At 65.1% G+C, this 24,351-nt stretch overlaps 2 protein-coding genes across 4 annotated transcripts in view; one reads left to right on the plus strand and one right to left on the minus strand.

Moving 5' to 3' along the window:
- Positions 1-11,604, plus strand: NOC2L (NOC2 like nucleolar associated transcriptional repressor). Of its 2 annotated transcripts, none has more exons than XM_059691647.1 (19): positions 1-153; positions 269-421; positions 1,436-1,613; positions 1,699-1,821; positions 2,640-2,760; positions 2,843-2,933; positions 4,428-4,506; positions 4,635-4,745; positions 4,915-5,028; positions 5,629-5,817; positions 5,947-6,086; positions 6,858-6,969; positions 8,391-8,504; positions 8,615-8,716; positions 9,480-9,623; positions 9,705-9,818; positions 10,254-10,386; positions 10,709-10,831; positions 11,054-11,604. In XM_059691647.1, exons 1-19 carry the CDS (start codon positions 128-130, stop codon positions 11,161-11,163), a joined length of 2,277 nt encoding a protein of 758 aa, XP_059547630.1. In that variant the 5' UTR covers positions 1-127; the 3' UTR covers positions 11,164-11,604. The 2 variants fall into 2 exon arrangements, with proteins under 2 accessions (XP_059547630.1, XP_059547631.1); XM_059691648.1 differs by having other exon boundaries at positions 2,643-2,760.
- The window catches only part of SAMD11 (sterile alpha motif domain containing 11), an 18,606-nt gene continuing 5,521 nt past the window's right edge, over positions 11,267-24,351 (minus strand). The window contains exons 3-14 of one of the 2 annotated variants that reach the window (XM_059691645.1): positions 24,123-24,304; positions 22,791-22,841; positions 19,424-19,548; positions 16,944-17,033; positions 16,659-16,796; positions 14,722-14,887; positions 13,607-13,722; positions 13,336-13,414; positions 12,803-13,254; positions 12,483-12,607; positions 12,050-12,160; positions 11,267-11,967 (exon numbers count right to left, since the gene is read on the minus strand). In XM_059691645.1, the coding sequence (XP_059547628.1) occupies positions 11,701-11,967; positions 12,050-12,160; positions 12,483-12,607; positions 12,803-13,254; positions 13,336-13,414; positions 13,607-13,722; positions 14,722-14,887; positions 16,659-16,796; positions 16,944-17,033; positions 19,424-19,548; positions 22,791-22,841; positions 24,123-24,304 (1,902 nt within the window). In that variant the 3' untranslated portion in view covers positions 11,267-11,700. The remainder of the gene's footprint in view (positions 11,968-12,049; positions 12,161-12,482; positions 12,608-12,802; positions 13,255-13,335; positions 13,415-13,606; positions 13,723-14,721; positions 14,888-16,658; positions 16,797-16,943; positions 17,034-19,423; positions 19,549-22,790; positions 22,842-24,122; positions 24,305-24,351) is intronic. The other variant, XM_059691646.1, reaches the window with a different exon arrangement.

Here is a 24,351-nt window from a genome sequence, read left to right on the forward strand (position 1 = left end):
CCGAACCGCGGCTGGAGAACCGCAGAGCCAGCGTGCGGGGCGGGGCCAGGGGTGGGGCCTGCGGAGGAAGTGGAGCTCGCGCGGCATTCTGGGACCGGAAACGGGGCTCACGTGGCAGCCGGCGGGCATGGCGGGGGTGCGGGGCCGCAAGCGGTGAGTTGAGGGTCTGGGGACCGACGAGGCTTCCCCGCGGCGCCCCTACGTGTCCGGGCGGCGGGGCGGGCGCCGGGCTGGCGGGCGGTCGTGACTCCGGTGTCGGGGCCCGCAGGCGCCTGGCGGAGCTGACGGTGGATGAGTTCCTGGCCTCGGGCTTTGATTCCGAGTCCGAGTCGGAGCCTGAAGGAGCCGAGGAAGCCCGGGCGCGGGCGGCGCGCGGAGCCCCCCGGAACCCGGATGGGCCAGGCGGGGGCCCCTCGGCCGGGTGAGCGGGGCGTGTCCCCGGGCGGGTGGGCAGCATCCCTTCGTCGTCCCGGCGCGCCCACCGCGGGGTGCGGACTGTTCCCGGGGCTCCGCATGGAGACCTGGGCACCGAAGGCCCCCGCCCGCACCCTCGGGCTGACTGGTTCTTCCGCCGGGTGCTGACCGAGCGGCCGCCCGCTGCCTAGCCGGGTTGGGGCGGGCGTGGGCCGGGCCGGGACGCCCCTCGGGCCGGGTGAGCAGGAAGCGCAGGGTGAGGCGGAGAGGACACGCGGGAGCGGGCGGGCGTCTTGGGCCGAGCGGCGTGAGGAGGTCGTGGGAAGAGCCATTAGCCAAAGGCCCAGGGCGCGGGCGGCGCCGCCGGAGGGAGCCCGTCCCGGTGGGCAGGCGGCAGGAAGCCGGTCCGAGCTGGGCGGGGCCTCCGCGGAGGTGAGTGTGGACCTGGGAGGTGACGGAGGGCCGTCGTTAGGTGTCCCAGGAGCTGGGCATCGCAGGGGTGGCGCTGCGAGTGAAGGAATGGCACGTGACGGTGGCACCGCGAGGCACGGTGCTGCCGTGGGCGCAGGGTGGGCCCGGGAGGGACCCTGACGGACCGAGGGGTGGCCTGGTCGGAGCGGAGGCGGAGGGGTTTCGGAGGCGTTGCTGGCGGGATCTCCGGACGGTGCCAGCTGGGCCCGACCGCCGGGCAGGGCGACCTTCCACCCAGCGCCTGGAAGGCCGAGGTGCCGACCACGGAGGTGAAGCAGGGGTGGGCAGAGCAAGTTTGGGGGACCCCGGGCTCAGGGCTGTGCTGTCGGGTTGAAATGCACCTGCTGAGACCTAGAGAGAGGGATGTGTGAGCGTGGACCGTGGGCCCGGGGCGATCTGAGAACCTGCCCCCGAGATCCCCGCCTCAGCTGTGGGTGGCTGTTAGAGGGAGCAGGTTAGCCCCCCATCTCCGCAGGGCAGGCCAGGAAGCCTCACCCCCACCTGCTGGCTCTGCCCGCCCATCTGATTGATGACGGACCCCCCTCCCCAGCCGGCGTAAGGGCCGGGCAGCCGAGCACAAGGACCAGCTTTCTCGGCTGAAGGACAAAGACCCCGAGTTCTACAAGTTCCTGCAGGAGAACGACCAGAGCCTGCTGAACTTCAGCGACTCGGACGGCTCGGAGGCCGGAGCGGAGGAGCAGCTGCACTCCCTGCCGGACGTGCTGGAGGCGAGGGCCGCGCGGAGCCGGGTGGGGCCGGGGCGCTCCTGGCCTCGGCGCCCTGCTGGAGCCTGGCCCTCTGTGTCTGGTGCAGGAAGCCAGCGAGGAGGAAGGTGAGGAGGACGAGGACGGGGCCTCCAGAGCCCCGGAGGGGAAGCGGAGGGACGCTACCCCGGTGACCCTGGCCATGGTCGAGAGGTGGAAGCAGGCGGCGAAGGTGAGAACTGGCTGGGCCCATCCCCCTAGGAGGCGGCCCTGACTCGGTTGGGTTACCTGGGACCGCGCAGATGGGGGTCCCCTTCCCCTCGCAGCCAGCTAGACCGTGCAGATGGGGGGTCCCCTTCTCCTCGCAGCCAGCTAGACCGTGCAGATGGGGGGTCCCCTTCGCCTCGCAGCCAGCTACCGTGCAGATGGGGGGGTCCCCTTCGCCTCGCAGCCAGCTACCGTGCAGATGGGGGGTCCCCTTCTCCTCGCAGCCAGCTACCGTGCAGATGGGGGGGTCCCCTTCGCCTCGCAGCCAGCTAGACCGTGCAGATGGGGGGTCCCCTTCTCCTCGCAGCCAGCTAGGCGCACAGCTCTTCCCAGGCTCGGGGCTCCAGGACGCGTTCTCCTTCAGTCGGGTCCCGGGCTCAGCCTGCCCCTTTGCTCTCAGTCTCTCCCTTGGGCTCCTTGCTCCCTCAAGCCTCTTGGGGGCGGGATATGGTCTCTGTGCCTTTGCTAGCGGATCTGGCCGAGGTTTACAGGGAAGGGAAGGGACGGCAAGGGAGCAGTCCAGAAGCTGTGCGCAGCTGGCCATCGTCCGCATCGGGGACCCTCGGCCCCGCCCCCGCGGTCCCTGAGCTCGGCTCCCGGCCGCCCAGGAGGATTCTGGGCTCTCTTTATTCCTGGAACACTGTCTCCGCCTCTTGTCTTGTGTGAGAATGCGGGCGCGGGGTGCCGTCTCTCCTAGGGCAGGTCTGGGCGCCGCTGGCTGCCCCCCCCTCTGTCCGGCACGGCTGACGGCTCTCAGCATTCCGGGTTCTGTTGCCCCTTCAGCAGCACCTGACTCCCAGGCTGTTCCACGAACTGGTGCAGGCGTTCCGCGCAGCTGTGGCTACCACCCAAGGGGACCCAGCGGGTGCTGAGGCCATTAAGTTCCAGGTCACAGACAGTGCTGGTGAGCTGGGGCCAGGGGACCTGGGATAGGCTCTCGGGTCCATCTGCTGTCCTGTGAGTGGCATCTGGGCCCCTCGTTGCAGTGTTCAACGCTCTGGTCACCTTCTGCATCAGAGAGCTCCTTGGCTGCCTCCAGAAGCTGCTGTTTGGAAGAGCCCCAAAGGACGGCAGCAGGTGAGGGAGGGGTGTGGGGGGCTCAGGGCCCTGCAGTGGGGAGCCGAGGTCTGGGACCTGGCCGTTCCCTCTGGGCCGTGGGGGGAGGCTCAGCTCCCAGGGCCCCTGGAGTGGCCCCAGCCTTTTTTCTTCCCGAGAAGGGAAATTCTCTGCCCAGAATTCCTCAGGGACCACAAGCTGCTTCCTTTTGTTCCCCATTTTCCCCGTCAGAATTCTTTCTCTCCCCCCCCTTCCCTCTCTCCCTCCCCCTTCCTCCCCTCCCCCTCCCCCTCCCCCCTCCCTCCTCTTCCTCTGTTCTTCTCTTTTCCTCTTCGGATGAACAGTCTTGTTCACTCTCTCCTTGCCCTTTGCCCTGCGGTTGCTGGGTGTGTCTCCTGGGGGGGCCTGGTCGATGCCGGGTTTGAGAACCTTTCCTTCCGCGTCAGAGGTAGATCGAGCGGAGGAGCTGTGTTCAGAGGAGGGAGGAGGGCAGCAGATGGGTAGATGGGGCAGGGCGGCCACACAGCCATCTCGAAGGAAGAAAGAAGTGTCCAGAGAGGCCCTCTGGCATCGCCTGGGCCTGGTGGTGGTGATCAGGCTGGACTGATGGTTGAGGAGGGTTGGGCCGAGTGGAGGCGCCCTGTCTGACCCGGGCAGGGCGGAAGGGGCCAGCGGTAAGTGTGCGGGCAGCAGGTGCTGCATTGGCGGTCCCCTCGCTGGAGGAAGTGGAGAGCACTGCCTCCTGGGCAGAGCGAGCTGCCATGGTGCCCCTGGCCTTTGCCCCTTCGTGTACTTCGGCGGGTGGTTTTTAAACATCTTTTTATTGATTTTTAGATGGAGAGAGAGAGAGAAACGTTGATGACAGAGACTCGGCCATCAGCTGCCTCCCACACGTCCCTGCTGGGGACAGAGCCCATTGCTCAGCTCTGGTCCGTGGGCTGACATTCCGACCACTGAGCCACACCGGCTGGGCTGCTTCGGGGTTTTGTTGTCACTAATCCTCACCAGAGGGCATTTTTCCGTTGGTTTTGAGAGGGAGTGGAAGAGGGGGAGAGACAGAGAGAAGCATTGATGTGAGACACACATTGATTGGTTGCTTCCCGCAGGCACCCTGCACCCCGACCGGGGCAGAGGATTGAGCCTGCAACTGAGGTACATGCCCTTGACTAGAGGAATCGAACCCGGGACGCTTAAGTCCGCAGGCCGACGCCCTCTCCACTGAGTAGACCGCCAGGGCGACTGCTTTTTTTAAAGCTTGTTTGGGCCACAATACCTGGTTGCAGTGGTGGTGGTTAGCGCCTGGGTTAGACCCCAGGGCCCTCCCTGCCTGTCACAGGTGTGTGCCTCTGGGAACCCTGGGGAAGTGGCAGTCTGTCCCTCAGGCATTGGTCATGGCCACTCTTGAGAGGGTTGCCCCACAGGCCCCGTGCCCTGTGTCTTGTGCATGGACAGAACGTGTAAGCTGGGGGGGGTCTAAGGTTTGGGGCTCACTCTGGGGTGTGGTGGTCTCTGCAGGGCGCTGCAGCCATCCAGTAGCCCGCTGTGGGGGAAGCTCCGGCTGGACGTCAAGGCTTACCTGAGCTCAGTCATGCAGGTGTGATGTCCGCGGGGATGGGGGGTGGCGGGCTGCTGGCCACCAGGGCCTGGCCGTGGGCAGTGGTCTGGTCCTTCTCTGTGTCTCCATGTGGTGGGTTTGGCGGCGCTGACCTCCTGCTCCCTCAGCTAGTGGCCTGCGTGGCAGAGGCGACGGTGGCAGCGGCCCTCCTGCAGCACATCAGCAGCTCCGTGCCCTACTTCCTGACCTTCCCCAAGCAGTGCCGCATGCTGCTCAAGGTGGGCGTGTGGCTACCCTCAGCATGCCCCCCACACGGGTCTGCCCCGGGCAGCACAGCTGGGCACGTGGGAACAGGTTCCAAGCTGGGGCTGCTTCTCGGCCACGTCCACGGATGCCTCTGGCTGGACCGGGGGAGGCCGGGGCCGGTGTGACGTCTCGCCCTTGCAGAGGATGGTGGTCCTGTGGAGCACGGGCGAGGAGACAGTCCGAGTGCTGGCCTTCCTGGTCCTCATCAGAGTCTGCCGGCACAAGAAAGACACCTTCCTGAGCCCCGTCCTGAAGGTAGTGTGGCCAGCGGCCCCCGCCCCGCTGCCCATCTGTGCCCATCGGGTCAGGGCTGAGAGGCCGAGCCTGGGGGCTGGCAGGCTGCCTTCGTGGTCAGCGCCTCTCACGGACTGGCTCAAGGCAGATCCAGGTCCTTGTCGTCTTTCCTCCCTGAGAAGGGGGGTGACAATGATGGCATCCCTGCCTCCCCCGCTCCTGTGGACTGCAGTACGCAGCTGTCCCCTCAGTGCACAAGGGCATCGGGTGTGGAGAGGGGCAGGGGCCCCGGTGCCTGACTCCAGACCAAGAGTGGCCTGCCTCACATGGGACCTTGCAGATCCCCCTGCATCGGCCTGGCAGCAGGGCTCCTCCCTCGCAGGCCCTCATGGCCCCTTTGCTGGCCCCCAGCCTTGTTCCTGCTGGAGCTCACCCTCCCTTGGTACTGGGCCCCAGGTTAGGGGTGCGCCCCTGTGGGAGCTGAGCAGCAGCAGGGGCCCCAGGGGAGGGTCTGCAGCAGACACAGCCAGGCTGTGCAGTAGCTCTGAGGGTCAGACCCAGGTGTCACGGTGAGACCTCGGGGCCTGGGAGCTCAGGCAGCTGTGACTGGTCTTCTGGCAGCAAATGTACATCACGTACGTGAGGAACTGCAAGTTCACCTCCCCCAGCACCCTGCCCCTCATCAGCTTCATGCAGCGGACGCTGACTGAGCTGCTGGCGCTGGACACCAGCGTCGCCTACCAGCACGCCTTCCTGTACATCCGCCAGCTCGCCATCCACCTGCGCAACGCCATGACCACGCGCAAGAAGGTGTGTGGCCGGCTGGGGCCGGGTCCTGGTTGTGGGGTTGGGAGGGGCACAGCTTGCGGGGGCCTGTCTGCATGGTGCGGAGGAGGGGCTGGGCCCTGGGGACCCTGTTGACTTGGGGGCTCCCTGCAGGAGACACACCAGTCCGTGTACAACTGGCAGTTCATGCACTGCCTGCAGCTGTGGTGCCGCGTCCTCAGCACCATCTGCCCCAGCGACACCCTCCAGCCCTTGATCTACCCCCTCGCCCAGGTCGTGCTCGGCTGCATCAAGTGAGTCGGAGTGTGCGGGGACCCCGGGGCCTAGGGGGCGGGGCCGGGGCAGTGCACAGAGGCTTCCTGCAAGGGTCCTCTTCCAGGTGGCCAGGCCTCTAGGGAGGGTCTGCGGTCTGTGACTCGGCGACACCCGTGGAGGGGCTGGGCTAGAGCTGTCTGCGCCTGTACCCTGTGTGGGAGGACCCCCCAGGCTCGGGCAGCTGGGCTTCTGGGTGGCTTGTGCCGTGAGTGCCTCCCTAGCATCTGTCCGAGGATGCAGCAGTGTGCATTCTGGGAGAGGGCCACGTGCAGTTTGAAGGGGATTGGGTTTATTTGCACGGGGTTCTTGGACAGAGCAAGTGGGGTCTGGTGTGTGCAATCCTGGGTGTGAATATTGGGCGTGGGTCTCAGCAGAGAATGGAGGAGCTGTGCATGGCCTGGTGGCTGTTGGCCAGGAGGGGGCAGCGCTATCCTGAAGGAGAGTTGAAAGCTGGGATGAAAGGCTTGAATGAATGATCCCTACAAACACATTAAAATGAAACAAAGTTAAACCTGGTTGGGTGTCCCGCAGCCCCATAGCTGAGCAAGGAGGCAAGTCCTGAGGGCCTGTGCCCTGCCCTGTTCTGTCAGGGATCCGGTGGGGCGGGTGTAGCCAGTGACCCTGAGAGGGTGATAGGTCCTTGCTGCGGGGGGCGCTATGGGAAGGGTCGGGGCAGTGCCAGGAGGGTGGGGCGGGCTTGTGGGATCCCCGGGGCTGGGCCTCGTCTCACTCCCGCCCTCCTCCCCTAGGCTGGTTCCGACCGCACGCTTCTACCCGCTGCGCATGCACTGCGTGCGCATCCTGACGCTGCTCTCCGAGGGCACCGGCACCTTCATCCCCGTGCTGCCCTTCATCCTCGAGGTGAGTAGGGAGGTGAGCGGGCGGGGCCCTCACCTGCAGAGCACAGGTGCTGCAAGGGCATCCCTGGTCCTGCCCAGGCTGGTGGCATGTGTTCGTTGGCACGAGCAGCAGTGAGGACAAGGAAGCTGCCCCGTGGGGTGGGCCTGAGGTTGCCGGTTTTAGGGCACAGACCTGGGTCGATCCGGGCATTTGCCCGAGATGAGCATGAGCGGGAGATCCAGGCTGGACACCCAGGTCTGATCCCAAGGCTGCGTCTGCCCTCTGCACGTCCCCGAGTGTGTGCACGAGCGTGTGCATCTGTGTGTGCATCTGTGTGTGCATCTGTGCGTGCATCTGTGCGTGCGAGCTCACGGAAGCTCAGTGGGGAAAGGCTGTGGTCCAAAGCCCAGAAATCCACTGGTGGTCAGGCCCCAACCCAGGAAATACTCAGAGTTCACACCCATCACCCACCAGACAGCTCAGAAGCTGTGCCTGAGGGAGACAGAGGGCAGGTTTGTGGTTGCCCTGGAGCAGGATGGGGAGGGAGGGGACCTCAGGAACCTCCTCACTCAATGCCCTGAGGCAGGGACAGTGCAAGATTCATGCTCATAGAATGACAATCTCTCCCGACCCTGCCCCCCCCCCCCCCCCAAAAAAAAACAGCCCTGGTGTCCAGGGTGAAGCTCCCACTGCTGGCCAGCTCAGGGCACCTGTCTGTCCTCTGCCTACCATCTCCCTCAGCTGATCTCTTTCCTCCTTCACTTTTGCACTGACCCCGCCTGGGCTCGCCATAGCTCCGTCCCGCACATCCCTCACCCAGGGTGCAGGCCTCTCCTCTCCAGAGAAAGCGGACCACAGAGGCGGGAGCCGAGCTCTCTGCTTCCGGGGAGCCCCAGCCCTTCCCCCCAGGCTGAGCCAGGCTGGGGCAGGCACCCTGCCCTCCCGGGGACCACTTTGTTGTCCGCACGTCACGGCTGAGAGGCCGGGCCCTCACTGTTCCTGGGCAGCCTTAGCCTCCTGACCGGGAGGGCTTCTCCCCTGGCAGGGCCCGCACAGGGCAGCCTGCCCTCTGTAGAGGACGCAGAGGCAGGGCTGCCAGCTCCCGTCTGAGACCTCATGCCCCTCGGTGTGTTGCTCCCGGGGATGCAGCCCTTGGGGACATGATTGTGGGTGAGGCTGCTGTGGTCCTGGACTGAAGGACTCGTCTCGGGACGCGGGGCCTGGGCACGCCCGTTGGCCAGGGTCCCGCTCTGGGTGGCGGGGCTCCCTTGGGGGCCGCCAGAGCTCTGGAAGGCGAACAGGCTCTGCCAGGGGGTCTGTGGGCTGGCACTGCCCCTGGCCACTCGTCCCTACTCTCACGGCGCGTCTTCAGGGCCCGGGGGCGGGGGTGCAGTGGGCTGTGCAGTCTGCACCGCAGTCTGATGAGGCGGTCGGTCCTGCAGGTTTTCCAGCAGGTTGACTTCAACAGGAAGCCGGGACGGATGAGTTCCAAGCCCATCAGCTTCGCTGTGATCCTTAAGCTGTCTAAGGCCAACCTGCAGGAGAAGGCTTACCGGGTGAGGCTGGCCTCCGGGAGGGGCTGGGGGTCCCCACCTCCTCCTGCCTGGAGAGGGGCTGGCGTTCAGCCTGAGGGAGGTGCCTGAGCTCTCCCCCCTCTGCTCCTCAGGACGGGTTGGTGGAGCAGCTGTACGACCTCACCCTCGAGTACCTGCACAGCCAGGCCCATAGCATCGCCTTCCCGGAGCTGGCGCTGCCCGCCATCCTGCAGGTGAGTGCCCGCTGCCCGGCTCCCCTGCCCTGCCCAGACCCCCGTGACCTCCTGTGAGGCTGACGAGACTGTTGATCGCCTCAGCCCTGTTGACACCCGGGCAGACGACGGCAGCCTGTCTCGGCCACAGAGCCAGTGGTGGGCCCCTGGGCCCCGAGTCCGCCCTGGGGGAGTTGGGACAGTGGGCTGGTCTCCTGACTGCCTGCCTCTCCCGTGGTCCTGGGTGTGGTGCGGAGGTAGGGCTCCCTCAGCATCCTTCAGGAGAGGGGGCCGGCGGGGGGGGGGGGACCCTCCCTCCCGGAAGCCCCTGCTGGCTCTCATGGGAGTCCTTTGTTTTCAGCCGAGATGTCCCGTTTCAGGGAGGCCCGTGCCTCCTGGGAGTGGTGCTGCCTGTCTGCATGGCCCCGGGGTGGGGGTGCCTCCACCCAGTGCACTGGCTCAGAGCCCATCGGGACTTGGGTTCGGGTGTGCAAGGCTCTGTTTCTGGGCTTCAAGCCCAGAGATCAGCACGTTGTTCTGGGTGAAGCCAGGTGGTATCTTCGGCTTCGCAGTCCTGTGGTTTCCACGACTGCTTGGTCCTCCTTCGAAGTGAAAAACCCGCAAGTGTGTGAATGAAGGGACCAGGTCCTGGTTCTCATGTGGTTCTGCCCCAGAGCTCCACCCCTCCACCCCTCCCCCTCTCCGGGCACATGTAGGGAGTGGGCCCTTGGGTGCATGCAGAGCAGCCCTGTGTGAGCTGGCTGAGCCCCTCTTCCTTCTGCAGCTGAAGTCCTTCCTCCGAGAGTGCAAGGTAGCCAACTACTGCCGGCAGGTGCGCCAGCTGCTGGAGAAGGTGCAGGAGAACGCAGACCACATCTGCAGCCTCCGCCAGAGGGCCTCCTTCGGTGTGGCCAACTGGCAGGCCGTGGTCAGTGGGGAGGGCACCCGTGTGTGGCTGGGGCTTGGGGTTTTGCCCAGGATGGGACGTGACCCCAACCTTTCCCCACAGGATGACTGGGAGAGGCAGACCCGAGAGGAGGGGACTCCGCTCACCAAGTACTACAGCCAGTGGCGGAAACTGAGGGACCGGGAGATCCAGCTGGAAATCAGTGGCAAAGAGCGGGTACGGGCTGGGAGGCTGTCGGAGCCTGGGCGCGCCCGGCTGGATCGTTCGGAGACGAGGACCTAGCACCCTGCCTATGACTTTAAGACGGGATGGGGGTGGGGCCTGTTGGGGACAATGTCTGCAAGGGTGGCAGGGCTGGGGCTGCCCTGAGGGATGTGACTGCGACCTGGATGACACTCAAAGGCCAGTGGATGGCTGGGGCCTCCTCCACCTGGCGGGTGGCGGCCCAGGAATCCTTCCCGGAGATGCTCCTAGGGCTTCGGGAGGAGAAGTGGCCCAGCAGGTGTGTGGGGGGAAAGAAAACAGGCACTGGGTCCAGGGGAGCCCGTCTAGGAATGGGGGTTCTTGCTGGTGGCACGGCTGTGGCTGTGTGCCCGGGCTGGCACCCAGGGCTCCTGCACACCCTCACCTGCTGCTCGTTTGGCCTTTCAGCTGGAAGACCTGAACTTCCCGGAGATAAAGCGGCGGAAGCTGGGCGACAGAAAGGATGAGGACAGGGTGGCATTCAAGGACCTCTTCGACCTGGACAGTGACGACGACGCTGCTGCAGACTCCCCAGAGAGAGGTGGGCCCGTGTGGCTCGGCTTGAGCTCCCAGGGGTTGGGCGACCAGACCTGGTGGGGGGTGCCTACTCCCACCTCAGCTCCTGTTTGTGGGGGCCACTCTGCCCTTCCCCGCCACTTTGCTTTCTTTGGTTTGAGGTGGGCCTCCTGGAATTGGAACGTGTGTCCCCAGGCCTCGTCCCTCTCCCCACTACTCTCCGGGGCAGCTCTGAATCTTTTCCACTTGCCCAAGGGGAGGGTTGGTGCAGGGCTGTGAGCCTAGCTCCCCACCCCTGTGCATCTGCTAGTGGGCCCCTCCCACGGGCTCTTTGCCTTGGCCCCCAGTTACATCTAGGTCTCCTGCAGCTCAGCAGGGGGGAGAGGACCAGGACCAGGACGACGACGACGACGACGAGGGTGAAGACAAGGACGGCAGCAGTAGTGGCCAAGACGTTAGCAGCTCAGACGGTGAGTGGTTCCTGGGGTCAGGGTGCTGTGCCCTTTGAGCTCGTGCCCAAGGCTCCTCCCTGGGGCTATAGGGGCAGCTGCTCTGTTCCTGCTAGCTCTGGCAGCCAGCAGCAGCGGCACCGATAGATTAATTAGTGCTGTGATTAATTAGTGATGAGTAACCCCCAGGCTGGCTTCCTTCTGATCAAGCAGAATTTATAAAGCCTCGGTGTCTCCCTGCAGATGGAGGCTCAGATGCAGAGTCAGGGCCGGCCCCCCGGGAGCTGTGGCGACTGCTTGCCCAGGGGCCGGCGGATGAACTGGAGGACCTACAACTCTCTGAGGAGGACTGAGGGCCACCATCCTGGTCTGCCTGCAGTGCCCCATCTCACCAGCAGTTGAGCCTTGGGCCTGAGGCCTTGGGGTCAGTGCCCATACCCCAGGAAGGACAGTAGGTGGCGGACAGGGCTTTATTTTTACAACATAAAAGACCAGGAAGTACCAAGCACTGTGCTGATCACTGGAGTGGCAGCCTTGGTGACTGATGCCTGCATTGTGGAGCCAGCCCACTGCTGCACCCAAGGGTGCTGGGCGCCCATGAGGGAAGCTGCGCTCTCACCTGATGTCAGGACGCTGAAATCTCACTGCAGTCCGTTCCCAAGGAAGCCAGGGGCCGGCCTGGCCCGTGAACCGCTCGTCTTTGGTTTGTCTGCAGCACCGGGCTGGATCCCAGGCGTGTGCGCCAGGCTCTGCGTCACCCCCAGAAGTTTTTTAAAGCACATTCCTTTCCTCTTGTCACGTTTTCTTTTTAAAAGTTCTTTGTGTTTTTGCTCCCAAAACCGGAGGAAAAGCAGCTGTAGGGAGGGGCCTTTGCGTCGCAGCGGCTGGCACTAAAGGGTGGGCTCCACAACTCGGCACAGGGGCTGGGAGGGGTCTGAAGGCCCTGGGAGCCGAGCCATGGTCCCGTTCTCTTGCTTGGGTGAGGCTTGGCCAGCAGTGGGATGTCCCCCCACAAAGGGTGAGGGGGCCGTTGCTGGGGACGGGGGCTGCTCCCCTGAGGTGAGTGCCCGCTCGGGGGCCCGCAGTGCTGGTGGCTGCAGTGGCAATGCCACCGGAAAGCTGGCCACGTAGAAGACTCGGCCCAGGCGCTTGGCCACCTGTGGAGAGAGCCTGGGTTGGGGGGCTGCAGCCTCGGTGCTGTCCCTCCAGGACGGGGGACCACCGCCCCCCGGCACGCACCTGCGCCCGGATCTTGAGAGCAGGCCCCAGCTTTAGCCCCATGGTGGTCAGGAGGTGCTCCTCCGTCAGCAGGGGCAGGGTCTCCCCATCTATCCCCTGTTCTCTGAAGACCTGGTGGGGTGGGAGCCTGTCAGGGCCTGAGTGTGGGAACTGCCTGCTCACCCTTCAGGGTCCCTCAGCCAGGCCAAGGCTGCCAGGTCGGGGTGGAGGGGTGGAGGGGTCAAGGCTTTGGAAAGCGGAGCCAAGAGGAGCTGTTGGTGCAGTTTGTAGGGAAAATATTCGTGTGAAAGAAAACTTGGACACGTGCCTGAGTGGAGGGCACCGCACTGCAGTTTGGGACGGGAGCATGCAGTGCCCCCCACACCCTTTGAGGAGAAGGGGGGTGCGGAGCGGCACTGGGGAACAGGACCATCTTGGGCAGGTGCCCCCTCACCCGTGTGTATTCTCCACAGCCCGACAGGCCCCCCACGAAGCTGCAGACATCGTCCACCGTCCACTTGCTGATGTCCTCGGGGACGGTGGCCACCTCCCCATCACTGAAGAGTCCCCCCATGGCACCTGGTTGGGAGGGGCTGTTACCAGGACTGTGGCTGCCTCTTTCCCAGGTTCCCACCCATCTGCTGACCTCTGCCCTTGCCCAGATCCATGACTAAAAGGGCCTTTTCTCCCCTTGGACTTCCTAAGGAGAAGTGGGGGGTGGGTCTCCTCCCACCCCACCCTCTGTTGAGGGGTCTAGAGCGTTGGAGTGCCCACCTGTGTGGAAGTAGGGGCTGACGCAGGGCATGCTCAAGGGCAGAGAGGGGGGCAGGGACCCTGAGAGAAGTCCTTTCCGCTCAGAGCTGGCCCCTCCACCTGGGGTGAGGCCCCGGCCCCCAACAGCCAGCATCTCGGGGTCCTCTCCGTCTGAGTCCTTGGGGGGCTCATCCTCAGAGCCATCCTGTACCCAGAGCTCAGCCCCGGTGGTCTTGGGCTCACTGGGCCGGGCCGAGGCCGGGCTGACGCTCCCCTTCCGAGGGGTTCGGCGGGTGGGGGAGCCGGGGGGTCCCTGTGGGGGCAGCGCCAGCCTGGGCGCGGAGCTGGGTCTCAGCACCAGCAGGGCGTCCGCGCCGTCCGGCGGGGGCAGCGGAGCTTCTGGCGTCAGCAGCTGCGGACGGTGCGCGCCCTCCAGCTCCTTCTGCCGCAGCAGCTCGGCCGACATCTCCAACCTGGGTCAGGGGGTGCGGGGGGCCAGGGTCAGGATCCAGCGAGACGGGGCCACCTTCTGCCCCGCCGGCCCCGCCACCTACCGCGCCAGGTTCTGCTTCCGCAGGAGCTCCTGCTGCCGGGCGAGCAGCTCCGCCTGGGCCGGGGGCAGGAAGCCGAAGCCTGGGGAAGGGGGCAGCACGAAGCGAGTGGTCCAGCGCCCCCCAACCGCCTACCCCCGCCCCCGTCTGTCCCTGGCTGGGTTGGGTCCTAGAGGAACACTCGCGGACGCTGGTGGGGCACAGGCAAACCCGGGTGGCCCCGAACGCACGGGTCCCCCAGGACACAAGCCTCGAACCCCCGCCTACTCCTCACCTGGGGTCTGGCACAGAGCCGAGGGCACCCCCAAAAAGGGAGGCCTGAGGTGGGGGCCCAGAGCGATGTGCGGAGCATTCTGGGGCGACAGCAGGGGGGCCGGCTGGGACAGCTCCCTGTGGACGGCAGGGCGGTGAACGCCGTGCGCCCCTTCCATTCCCGGAACGGCCCGCCCCCGCCCCCGCGCCGCCGCCGCCGCCGCCGCCGGCCGCGCTGCTAATTGCGGCCCCGCTGGCGGCCGGAGCACCAATCCTTTCCGCCTCGGGGCGCGCGCCGCCCCCGCCCGGCCCCCGCTGGCGGCGCCAATTAATCTCGGCGGCGGCGCGGAGGCTGACCCGGCGGCGGCGGCTGCAGCGGCAATTACCGCGGGCGCGCCGGCCCTGGCCTCCCCGTCCTCGGACCCTGCGCGGCCGGGGGCGGCGCACAATTAGCCGCGATTCGGGAGGCGGCTGTAGACGGCGCTCTGGGCGGGGGTCGCGGGGACGGGCCGCAGAGGCAGAGGTCGCTGCAGCTCTGCCCGCCCCATCACTCGCTCCCCCTCTTGAGGTCCACCATTCCCCTCCTCCCTTCCTGGGGTCTCCGGGCCGCGACGAGCATCTGTGGCGCCAAAGGCGCGAGTCTGACTCGGTGCTGCTGCAGGCAGTGGCCTCCGACTTCCGGGTTCTGCCTTCTGCCCCCTCTCCGCGGCCACCCCCACGGAGTCTTGGCGCCCTCACCTACCTGTTGGGGGAGGCAGGCCCTCAGCTGTCTCAGGGGCACCTGGATTCAGCAGGTCCCATAGTTGCTCAATGGAAAGGGAGTCGCCCTTAGCACGCCAACCAGAGGGCGGGTCACCCCCACGCATTCTACCCCAGGGATATTTTTCTTCGGGCCTCTGCCCAGCTCAGGAGGGCATCAGGTCCCTTCTGCACGATAAGCCATGAACCCAGGGCTAGCCCAGTGCCTGGCACATTCAGTCCCCACAGGGCCAAGAGGCTGGGACGAGAGAGTCAAGGTGGCTGACAAGCAGGAAGGTGCAGGCTGCTGCCCTGACCTGCAGAAACCAGGTGATAAGTCTCCGCCCCAGCAGCAAGCACAGTGAATATGGGGGTCTCTGAGATGCAGACACCCAGTACCTCTCTGAGAAGGATGGGGTGCCGGCTGGAGCACTGCCCTCTCGGTGCTGAGCCAGGCCCTGCTTCCGACGTTGACCTGTGGACGTGGGCAGGTGGACTTCCAGGCCACTGGGGCCCCTCACAGCTGCTGCTGCTGCGGCCACCTCCTGCCGGACCCTCAGGAGGTCTGGGGAGGGGGTGACAACAGCAGTGACCCAGAGGGCCCGGGGCTCTCACCCTCCTACCCGCGGCCAGCACAGGGCACTGGCCAAGGACAGCAAGGCCAGAACCAGTGAGAGCTCGTCCTCACACTGACCCACAAAGGCCGTAGGGCAAGGGAGACAGATCATTACAGCGCAACAGCCTAACCCTAGAGGATGCTGGGGTGGGAGTGGGAGGCACCCACCTGTCCTGGGAGGGGGGCCAGGAAAGCATTTGAAGTGACATGGGGATGTTAGTGACCAAACTGCAGTAGGAGGGATGGGAGGAGGGCGGCGAAAACCCAGCAGGCACGGGAGGGTGGGGGCGCATGAGTGTTGTTGATATGGACAGTTCCGAGAGCATGGAGACCAAGGCTGCAGGGGCCTGGGGGGGGGGGTGCAATGCCCGAGGCGAGGGCGCGGGCTGGCTCTCCGAGGGCCGTGTGGTCTCCAACGCGAGACTGAGGCTGCGCAGGCGGCCCCCTCCTAGGTACACGCTGTGCACACTCCACCCTGCGCCCGACGCACTCGGCTACCCATCCGCATCCCTCCAGCCTGCTCGGGGCCGGGCCTCCGAGTCCCCCCCCCCCCCCCCCCCCGCAGCCCCCCGCGTGTGCAGGCTCCCGCCGCCGCCGCCTGTTTATAAATTAATTACCCGAAAAGCGGAGGTGGGCCCTGCCCGGGCCGGGTGCCAGCCCGCAGAGCCCAGCCGGCGCGGCCGCCTGCATCGATCCCAGCGGGGCCTCCGCGCCCCCGCGCGCCGGCGGCCGGGTTATTTACTGTCGGCTCCGCAGCGGGGGCGGCGGCGCGGGCCGTGATTGACAGCCCAGCTCGCGGCGCTGCTCCCCGGCGGCCGGCGCCCCCTCCCCCGCGCAGGCCAGCCGAGCCGGCCCCAGGCAGGGCAGGGAAAGCAATTAAAAAGGAAGATTTTTAAATTATTAACATTTGGTGAATAATTCAGGCTCTCGGTGCCTCACTGCCCTCGGGGACAGTGCCTGTGTGAGGAGAGGAAGTCCTGCCCCCTCTCCCAGCACCCCCACCCACCTTCCAGCCACAACAGCCGCGCTCCGCAGACTGGGGGCTGGGGTCAGGGGTCAGGGTGCAGCTGGGCAGGGTGCTGGGTGGGACTCCCAGGCGTCCATGAGAGCTGGGAAGGGCAGACGGCCAGGGCCATGCACAGGGTGGGGTACCAGTGAGGTTCTCCTGGATCCACCAGGGACGTTCTTAAGGCTGCTGCTCCCTGTCTGGGGCCTCCCCCAGGCAGGCCTAGCACTCCCTGGAGGAGGCCCTGACACCCACCGTGGCACCCTCCAGCTGGAGGGGAGGCCTGCAGCGTAGACAGGGACAGGACTGCCTGCATGGATGGCAGGGGCATGGGCCCCCACTCCCACTCAGGCTCACAGTGTGAAATGACAGTGTCTGCATGTGGGGGGAGGTGGCCCTGCGGGTGAGAGTGGGGTGGGGCCGCAGGGGACATGCAGGTGGGGGGTAGGGGTGGGGGTGGGGCCGCAGGGGACATGCAGGTGGGGGGCAGGGGTAGGGTGGGGGTGGGGCCCTTCTGGCAGAGGGAGGGGCTGTAGCATCTGCCCACCTCCAGGGAGCCTGCTTATGGGGCTCGGGGTCCAGGGCCTGACCCTGCACCCAGCGCAGTCTTGTTGTCAGCAAAGACCCCAGGGTTTCTTTTCAGGGCGAGTATCAGCCTCCAGGGGCAGGGAGAGCCCAGCACCGGGAGGTGGACACTTGGTAAGGGGCACATACCATGGCTGGGGAGGCCCAGGTGGTAGAGACGCTGCGGGTCCTCAAAGGTGCTGGCCTCACTCAGTGCGGACATGAGCCGGCGGTAGTGATCCTCAGGGGCCATGCTGGGCCCCAGCTCTGACAGCAACAGAGTCTCTGCTTGTGGGGAGCATAGAGGGAGGGGTCTCCTTCAGGTACCGCCCAGGTGGAGAGCTTGGGCTTACCCCACCCCGCAGAGCGTCTCAGGTCTGTTAGACCTTCCCCGTCCTGGGACCTGCCCCCTCCACCCCCCCAGAGGGCTCCCACCTTGGGAGGACTTGCTTCGAGCCTTCTTCTCCGAAGGGCAGTCAGTGCTGATGTGGGGGGAGCGGCCTAGCCTCTTGCCCAACAGGTCACCTGGGGGAGGGCAGAGTGAGCCCCACCATGTAGCTCAGGGTTCGGAGGGATGGAGATTGAGCGGAGCCGGGAGGGAGAGGGACAACCCAGGCTCACTAACTCCAGCCTCCGTCCCTGCCCAGCCCCAGGTCACCCAGAACCACACCCATCCCTGCTCAGGGTGTCTGTGGGTCTTGGCCACATGAAGGCACTGCCTCGCCGAGTCCCAGGCCTCCAGCAAGAGGAGGGTGCTGGCCCTGGGCTCTGGGTGTGCGCGCGCGTGTGCGTGTGCGTGTGCATGTGTGTATGTGTGTGTGTGCGCGCGTGTGCGTGTGTGTGTGTGTAGATGTGATGGCAGATTTCTGGTAACAGCCTCAGGGCAACTCAGGACCCCACAGGCATCCTGCTGCCCCCACCCAGCCAGAGGGTTGTCCAGAGCAAGTGTGGGTCTGCTCAGCACCCTGCCAGAGAGGGAGAAGAGGCTAATGATACCATGCCCAGGACGGGGGTGAGGACGGCCCCACACTCTTCCTGCTCGGGAGGCCTGGGGGTGGGGGGCAGGAGCCGCCCCCTCTGTGACCCAGGGCCACCAGGACGCCTCAGCGAAGGGGCACTGCCATCAGCTCCAGAGCCTAATTCCTTTTCCTTATTCCCTTAATCTGTCATTTTTATCAGCCCGGGAAGTGCGGCGCGATCAATCTCCACTTTACAGCTGACAGGATGGTGCTAATAACTTATTGATCTTGGCCACCTTGCTGCCACTGGCCCGTCCCGTGGCTCAACCCAGGCCCTGCCCATCCCTAGCTCAGGGGCCTGGCAGGATGGGGGCACAGCCAGCATGAGGCCCCTAGAGAAGTCCAGTGGACAGCCCGGTGGCCTCAGGGTCCCAGGCAGGAGGGCTGCATGGCTGACTATGCCAGGGCTGGGTCCACACCCCGACCTGCACATAACCCAGGGCTCTCACCTCCCTGTGACCTGCTTCCCACTGTCCACAGTGGAGCCCCCTACCCCACCCCTTTCTATGGGGGGAAGGGGTCCCCCGTGTGGTGGCTGCACAAGGTCCTGCCAGGGGGTCAGGTGACTAGTCCGCGATAAGGGCCACATTTACGCAGGGACACAGCCTGGATCCAGAAGCAGGCAGCCAACCACAAGGTGCCGCCCCCCCCCACCTGCCCCCCCCACAGTCCTCCTGACCGTCCCACTCAGGTGCCGGGGAGGGGCTGGGGCTGTGGGGACAGGATTAGCAGGCGGCTTCTGGGGAAGAGCAGGTGAAGACAGGCAGGTGACCCCACGGCAGGGCCACAGGAACACAGGGAGGCAAAGGATGCTACAGCCCCGAGGAGAGGTCAAGACTGTGGTGAAACCTGGGCCCAGTGCACAGGTGGCACTTCCTGCAGAGCAGGGGTGACCTCGGCACAAAGTGGGAGTGAGGACACCCTGACCCAGGACACCCTGACCCAGGCACGCAGGGCCCTGAGCACCCCTGGCTGGGGCTGGGCACACGTGTGGTGCAGGCGCCCTGCTGTCCAGGGAGGGCCCGCTGGCTCAGAATATCTCAATCATCACGGGCTCCGGAGGCTCTGCCAATCGATGGGGCAATTAGATTTTATCAGCCGCCTGCTCAGCAGCCTCCAGCGCGGCTCCAGACGCAGCCCCCACCCCAGGGCCTTCCCAGGCACAGGCATGTGGGGGGAGCCCGGGGGAGGGCACCAATGGGACGCTCAGGGGCCCAGGATGCTGGCATCCCTGAGAACTGCAGCCACTGCTGGAAAATTCCCTGCCCAGTGCTCCTAGGACAGCCAGGGACCCTGCCAGCTCCTTGCCCAGCCCACAGCCCCGCCCTCGTCAGCTGCAGCTCACTCTGCCCCTCCCTCTGCAGCCCCTCCCTCTGAGCTGCTGCCCCTCAAGAGCCACCCCTCCGAGGTGACCCCAGAGCTTCTGGGCCAGCACCTTCCTACCCAGTCTCCCTGCTCTCAGTGAGGGACCCTTCCCTCCTGGGACCCCGTGAGCTGTGGGGCTGGAGGGTGCTCAGTGCATGTCACTTGCAGGTGTGCCTTTCTGAGCCTCTGAGGCCCGCACATCCCTGACCGTCCTTGCCTCCGTCTGCCCCTGTGAGCAGCAGCCGCCCCCATGGAGCCACTGCCTCCGCGCCCCCCGCGCCCCCCGCGCCCCCCCCCTCTGCTGGCCGGGATTAACACAATTACCATCACATGCAGCCCCAGGGGACAGCCAGCCTCACCACCTCCCTCCTCCTCCGCTGGCCTCCCTGGCTGCCTGCCAAGGCTGCTGGGGGTGGCGGCATCCAGGCCACTAAGCAGACACTGGGAGGGCAGCGGCAAGGGCTGTCCTCAGGCTAAGCTGCTGTGGCCCTGGCAGCCCCTCCCGGCCCCTGGTGCTCCCAGCCTCCTCACCTGGACCACCCAGGCCTCGCTCCACGCTGCTTCTCTGGAAGTCACAGCGGCTCTGATGCTCAGGCATAACGAGGTGGCTGCTGCGATGCAGGCTGGATAAGAGGGTGGGAAGGTCGCTCTCCTGGCTGCAGCGAGGCAAGATGGGGAAGGTGGGACCCATGAGGCAGGGTGCCAGACCACGCTTGCGTGTGGGCGTGTACGGCACCAGGGGACAGCACCTGAGTGCGGCCATGCCTTCTGCACACCTCCGGGGGTGGCCTGTGACCCCACGTGTGTGAGCATCCCTGTAGCAGGACCAACTTCAAACAGCGAGCACCTGCCAAGTGTCTGCTGGGCAGGGGAACTTGCACACCCCCCGTAGCAGCTCCGGGGAGGGTCTGTGCAGAGCTAGGCTGGCGCAGCCTTGCCATGCTCTCTCCAGTGGCCAGGACTGTGTCCATACCCCCTGCAGGGAAGGCAGCCAGGCACCCACCAGGCAGTATGCCTGCCCCCGGGGAGCCCGGGCACACACTGTCACGTGTGTGCAGCCTTGGCTGCTTCAGGGAGAACGCCGCCCACACTATTCAACTAAAACTTGCAACCAGCCATGGACCCCCGATTTCTTCAAATAAGGAAACCAAGGGTCAGACCAAAGGCCAGCTCCTGAATGGAGACGAACATTCATGACACCCAGGCACATGCACACTCATGGGAGCCACAGCCCTGCGGACCTGCGGACCTGCGGACCTGGACACAGGCATGGTGGGCGCCTGCTCACCTCAAGGCTCCCAGCAGGACCTCAGCCAGGCCTTGGGAAGGGGGGTGTGGGCTTAGGGTAAGCATGTAGGTAACTCTTTTGTTCTCTCACTTCTGTTCCTCAATCCTACATTACAGAACCCCAGAGAGAAGAGGGAGTGAAGAAACCCCAGTGCGACTTGTAGAGAGGGCGCCCCACTCCATTAGTGATGAAGGGTCACCTGCCACCTTGCAGACACAGTCGGGGCAGGACAGAGGAGAAGCAGGGAGGGACTGCCCCCTCCCCCCAGCACCCTTGCTCCCTGGCCCACCTGTAACAGAGCAGCCTCCTGGCTGGGCCACTGCAGGGGCACCTCCATGGAGTGACCTGGAACCGACCCTAAACCTCAGTAAATAGCCCTGCGCCCTGGCCTGGGTGGCTGAGCGGCTTAGCCGGGGCTGTCCCCTAAGTAGATCAGTTTCAGCTCCAAAGACGCCAGGGCTGGGCTCCCTCCCACCCCACCCTCAGGAGGGGAGGTGGCCTCCCCTGCAGATGAGAGCAGGTACTTTAGGGGACTAATTAGAAACTAATCACCCCCTCACGCATCCTCATCAACTCAAGGGGGTAGGAGATGAGCTGCTGTCTCAGCACCAGGGTGGGGTGGGGCCTAGAGGCGGGGCCAATGCTGCCCTCCGGTCCCAGGGCTCCTGCAGAAGGTGACTGACATGTGAGAACAGGCCCCCACTTCAGCCATCAGCTCTTTCATGCACAGGTCATTCGGGCACTCAAGGGTGGGGCAGCTCCTTGGGGGTGATGCCCAGTGGGAACCAGGACACCCCGCTCTTTGCCTTGGGCGTTCACCCCAAGATAGCCTGTTCCTGCCCTGGGAAATCTGTTCTGGTCACTCACTGAACAAATTATACGACAAAGAAACTTTGCACACACTGACTGATGATAGGTGAATCCTCCCCAGGCATCCAGCATGAGATTCTTGAGCCATGAAAACACCCTCTCACCTGCTGTTTGTTACTTGCAATTTGTGGGGGGCTCTGAGGCTCCCTGGGGGGCTGAGTGGAGGAGGGTGCGCTGGGAGAAGGAAGAGGGGCCTTCAAGGTTCCCTCAGCCACCATCTCACTGCCCAGTCCTTTCCCACCTCCTGGCCAGCTCAGGGGTTCCGACAGGGCAGGGACCACGTCTGCCTGCTGCCCAGGGCTCAGACCCATCCACTGCAGGGTCAGATGGATAGAAGGACGGGATGAACAGACAGACGGCGGACAGGCAGATGAAGATGGATGACGGAGTCGGACGAAGAGACAGATGGAGAAGGATAGAGGGTGCTGACGGCAGACAAACGGGCATGACTGGACAGACGGACAGAGTCTGACAGACAGTTGACGAGAGACGAAGGACAGAGGGACAGGGCCAAAAGGAGCCACGGCCACAAAGACAGACAGGAGCGTAGGCAGTGTGAGGCAGCTGGGCCGGGTGCTGGTGGAGGGGCTGAAAGTCCCCTGGGCCCCCATCCCCCACCTCTCCTCTGGTCAGAGGCAGGAAATGATCCTAGCTGCTTCTGCTGCCTGTCTGAGCAGGGGGACCCGCTCCCACTTTCCACGGCCGGCCGGGCAGGTGGGGGCGAGGCTGGGGGGCCTGCAGGGAGAGTCGCCCTGGAGAGGAGCAGCAGCTCCTGGGTTCCTACCAGCTTTGCGAGTCAATTTACCCTGTAGCTTCCCAAGTACAAGCCTCGTAAGATGTCACCACTGTTCACGGTGGTTTATAAAAAGGACCAGCTCAGCGGGCAACTTCAAAATGAGGTAGAAATAAGTTTGAAGATGTTTTCATTGTAATTTGGCTCCAGATCTAGACCTCGGAGCCAGGCTGGGAGTGGGCAGGACCAGCTCGGCCAGACCTGATGCTCACTGCCCGCTGCCCTTCCTGCGGCCGCCCCGTAAGGAGGATAAGACGACCCCACTGACCAGAAAGTACGGCCTGGGCTCCACCCACAGACTGACCTCCCCTTGCCCCCCTGGAACCAGAAACTTGGGTCCCCTAATGCCCCCAACCTCCTCTCAGGTCCCCTCACTGTTATCTCCCTCCATCCTGCCTCCACAGCCTGAATCACTGTGGACTCAGCCAACCCCCCCCCCCCCGCCACCTGCTGGGCAGGGCCTCCAGGGGACCTTTCAAAACATACACCTGGTCACTCTTCCAGCTCAAGAACTTTCGGTGGCTCCCCGCTGCCCGGAGGACAACACCCAAGAGGCCTGGCATCCAAGGCTCTTCAGCATCTGGTGGAGCTAGACTTGCTGACTGGGAGCCTCCTCCCCTCATTTCTCCACATCTTTGCAGACGTCCGCTTTCCCTAGGGAACCCCTATGCTCCCTTCAAGATCCCACTCACACATCACCACTCTCACCTCCTGGTGGGTCTTTGGGAGGGTGGGAGGGGGCGGCTATGGCCTCATCTTTGGGCAAATGGGCTCAGATGCCAGTCCCATGGGGGAAGGGGACTCTGGCTCCAGGGTTGTGCTGCCAGGCCCAGGGACAAGGCGACAGACAGACCGCGATGACGGAGGGGAGGAAGGAGGAGGCCGGAAAGATCTAGAAGCAGACACACACTGTGTGGGAGCAAGCCTGGCCCAGGCCCCGACCTCACCTGCAGGACGTCTCCCGGAAGGAGATGTTCACATCCCAGTGGGTGTGGACCCTGGGAGGAAAGAAGGCGAGTCAGCGTGGCCTCTAGGGTGGCAGCTGGACAGCAGACGGGGGTGTGGCAAGTCCCTCATCTGCCCCCAGCACCCCCTGAGGAACTGCGCCGGCTCAGGCCTGTCTCCAACGCCACCCGGAACCAGCTCAACCGCGAGGGCTGCCCCCAGGAGGTGGGAAGCACAGAGCTGAGGCACCGTCCCTGCTGGGACCGCGAGAGCTGAACGTTGTGCTGGGGTGGGGGCTGCAGCTCCCTCTGCATGTCACTCATGTGCCCAAACCAAACTCCGAGTGGCTAGAGCTACCCCAGCTGGGCTGGAACCAAGCCAGGAATGAGCCCGCAACTGCCACCAGTGCCAATGGCTGGATGTCAGCCCAGGTATAGCCTCGGGGTCCCAGCTGTTGCCAACTGCCTTCCCAAAAGTGACCACTGCACTACGGAGGCAGCGGGGACGCCAGGACCAGAGGTCAGGCAGGAAACAGCTCTGCCCCGTGCCCGGCTCTGCCCCGTGCCCGGCTCTGCCCCGTACCCGGCTCTGCCCCGTGCCCGGGTCCTCCGCCACAGCAGTGCCCCTGGAAAGACCACGGGCTGAGGAGGCAGGGGAAGCCTGTGGGTCTTCACCTTCCCAGGTGTGGGTGTGGGCTTGGCAGTGGGGTCCTGCGGTCCGAGAGGGTTACTAGGGTCGGAGACGTTGGAAAGTGCTGGAAGACTAGGTGGGAAGAGGCCTAGAAATTCTGGATGGATGGACAGAGAAGTCAGTGGCCAGAGGGAGGTTCCTCGGCCGTGAGGGGAGAGGTGGGAAGTCAGGAAGAGTGGCCCCAAGCCTGGGATGGGACAGTGAGGACCCAGCAGAGCCACCACCTGCCAAGGAACATGAGCACAAGTATATAGGGGCTGCCCCAAGGGAGGGTCCACCCACTCCCCACCCCTTGCCTGGCCGTGGTGGGGCCAGGCACCCCTTCCCGAACCCTGCCCGGGTCTCCCTGTCCCCCGGAGCCCTTGGGCAGAGCCCCCCTTCCTTCCTCAGCCCATTGTTGTGCCCGCTCCCCAACAATGCTGATCCAGTCCTGGCGTGGCCCTTTGCCACGTGGTGCAAGGTGGGCTCTCACTGTGGTCCCATGAGATGGAGGGACTGGCATGTTTCCGCTGAGGCACAAAAGCTAAACCCGGGTCCCGTCCCTCCAGGCCTGGGCCTGCCTCCAGCTGCCTGCAGACCTGCCTTGAAGTCCCATCTGGCACCTGAGCCCATATGCCCTCCATGCCCTCGCCCTGGGAAAGGACCTTCTCTTCATGATCCGGATGTGTGTGTCGTCCTCCTGCTTCAAGCCAGGCCGCTGCCCGCAGGCTGGCCCGCTCCCGTCGCTGTCGCCATCACTGGCTATGAAGCTGGGGGTCAGTTCTTTCTTCAAGACCCGGGCAGGAGGCAGAGCGACTGTCCTCTTGTCTGCCAATCGCCCCCGGTTCTGGGCAGAGAGGGAACAGAGGAAGGTTAGCCCCTCGCCCCTCTGGT

The sequence above is a fragment of the Myotis daubentonii genome, chromosome 3 (assembly GCF_963259705.1).
Source record: "Myotis daubentonii chromosome 3, mMyoDau2.1, whole genome shotgun sequence".
Lineage (NCBI taxonomy): Eukaryota > Metazoa > Chordata > Mammalia > Chiroptera > Vespertilionidae > Myotis > Myotis daubentonii.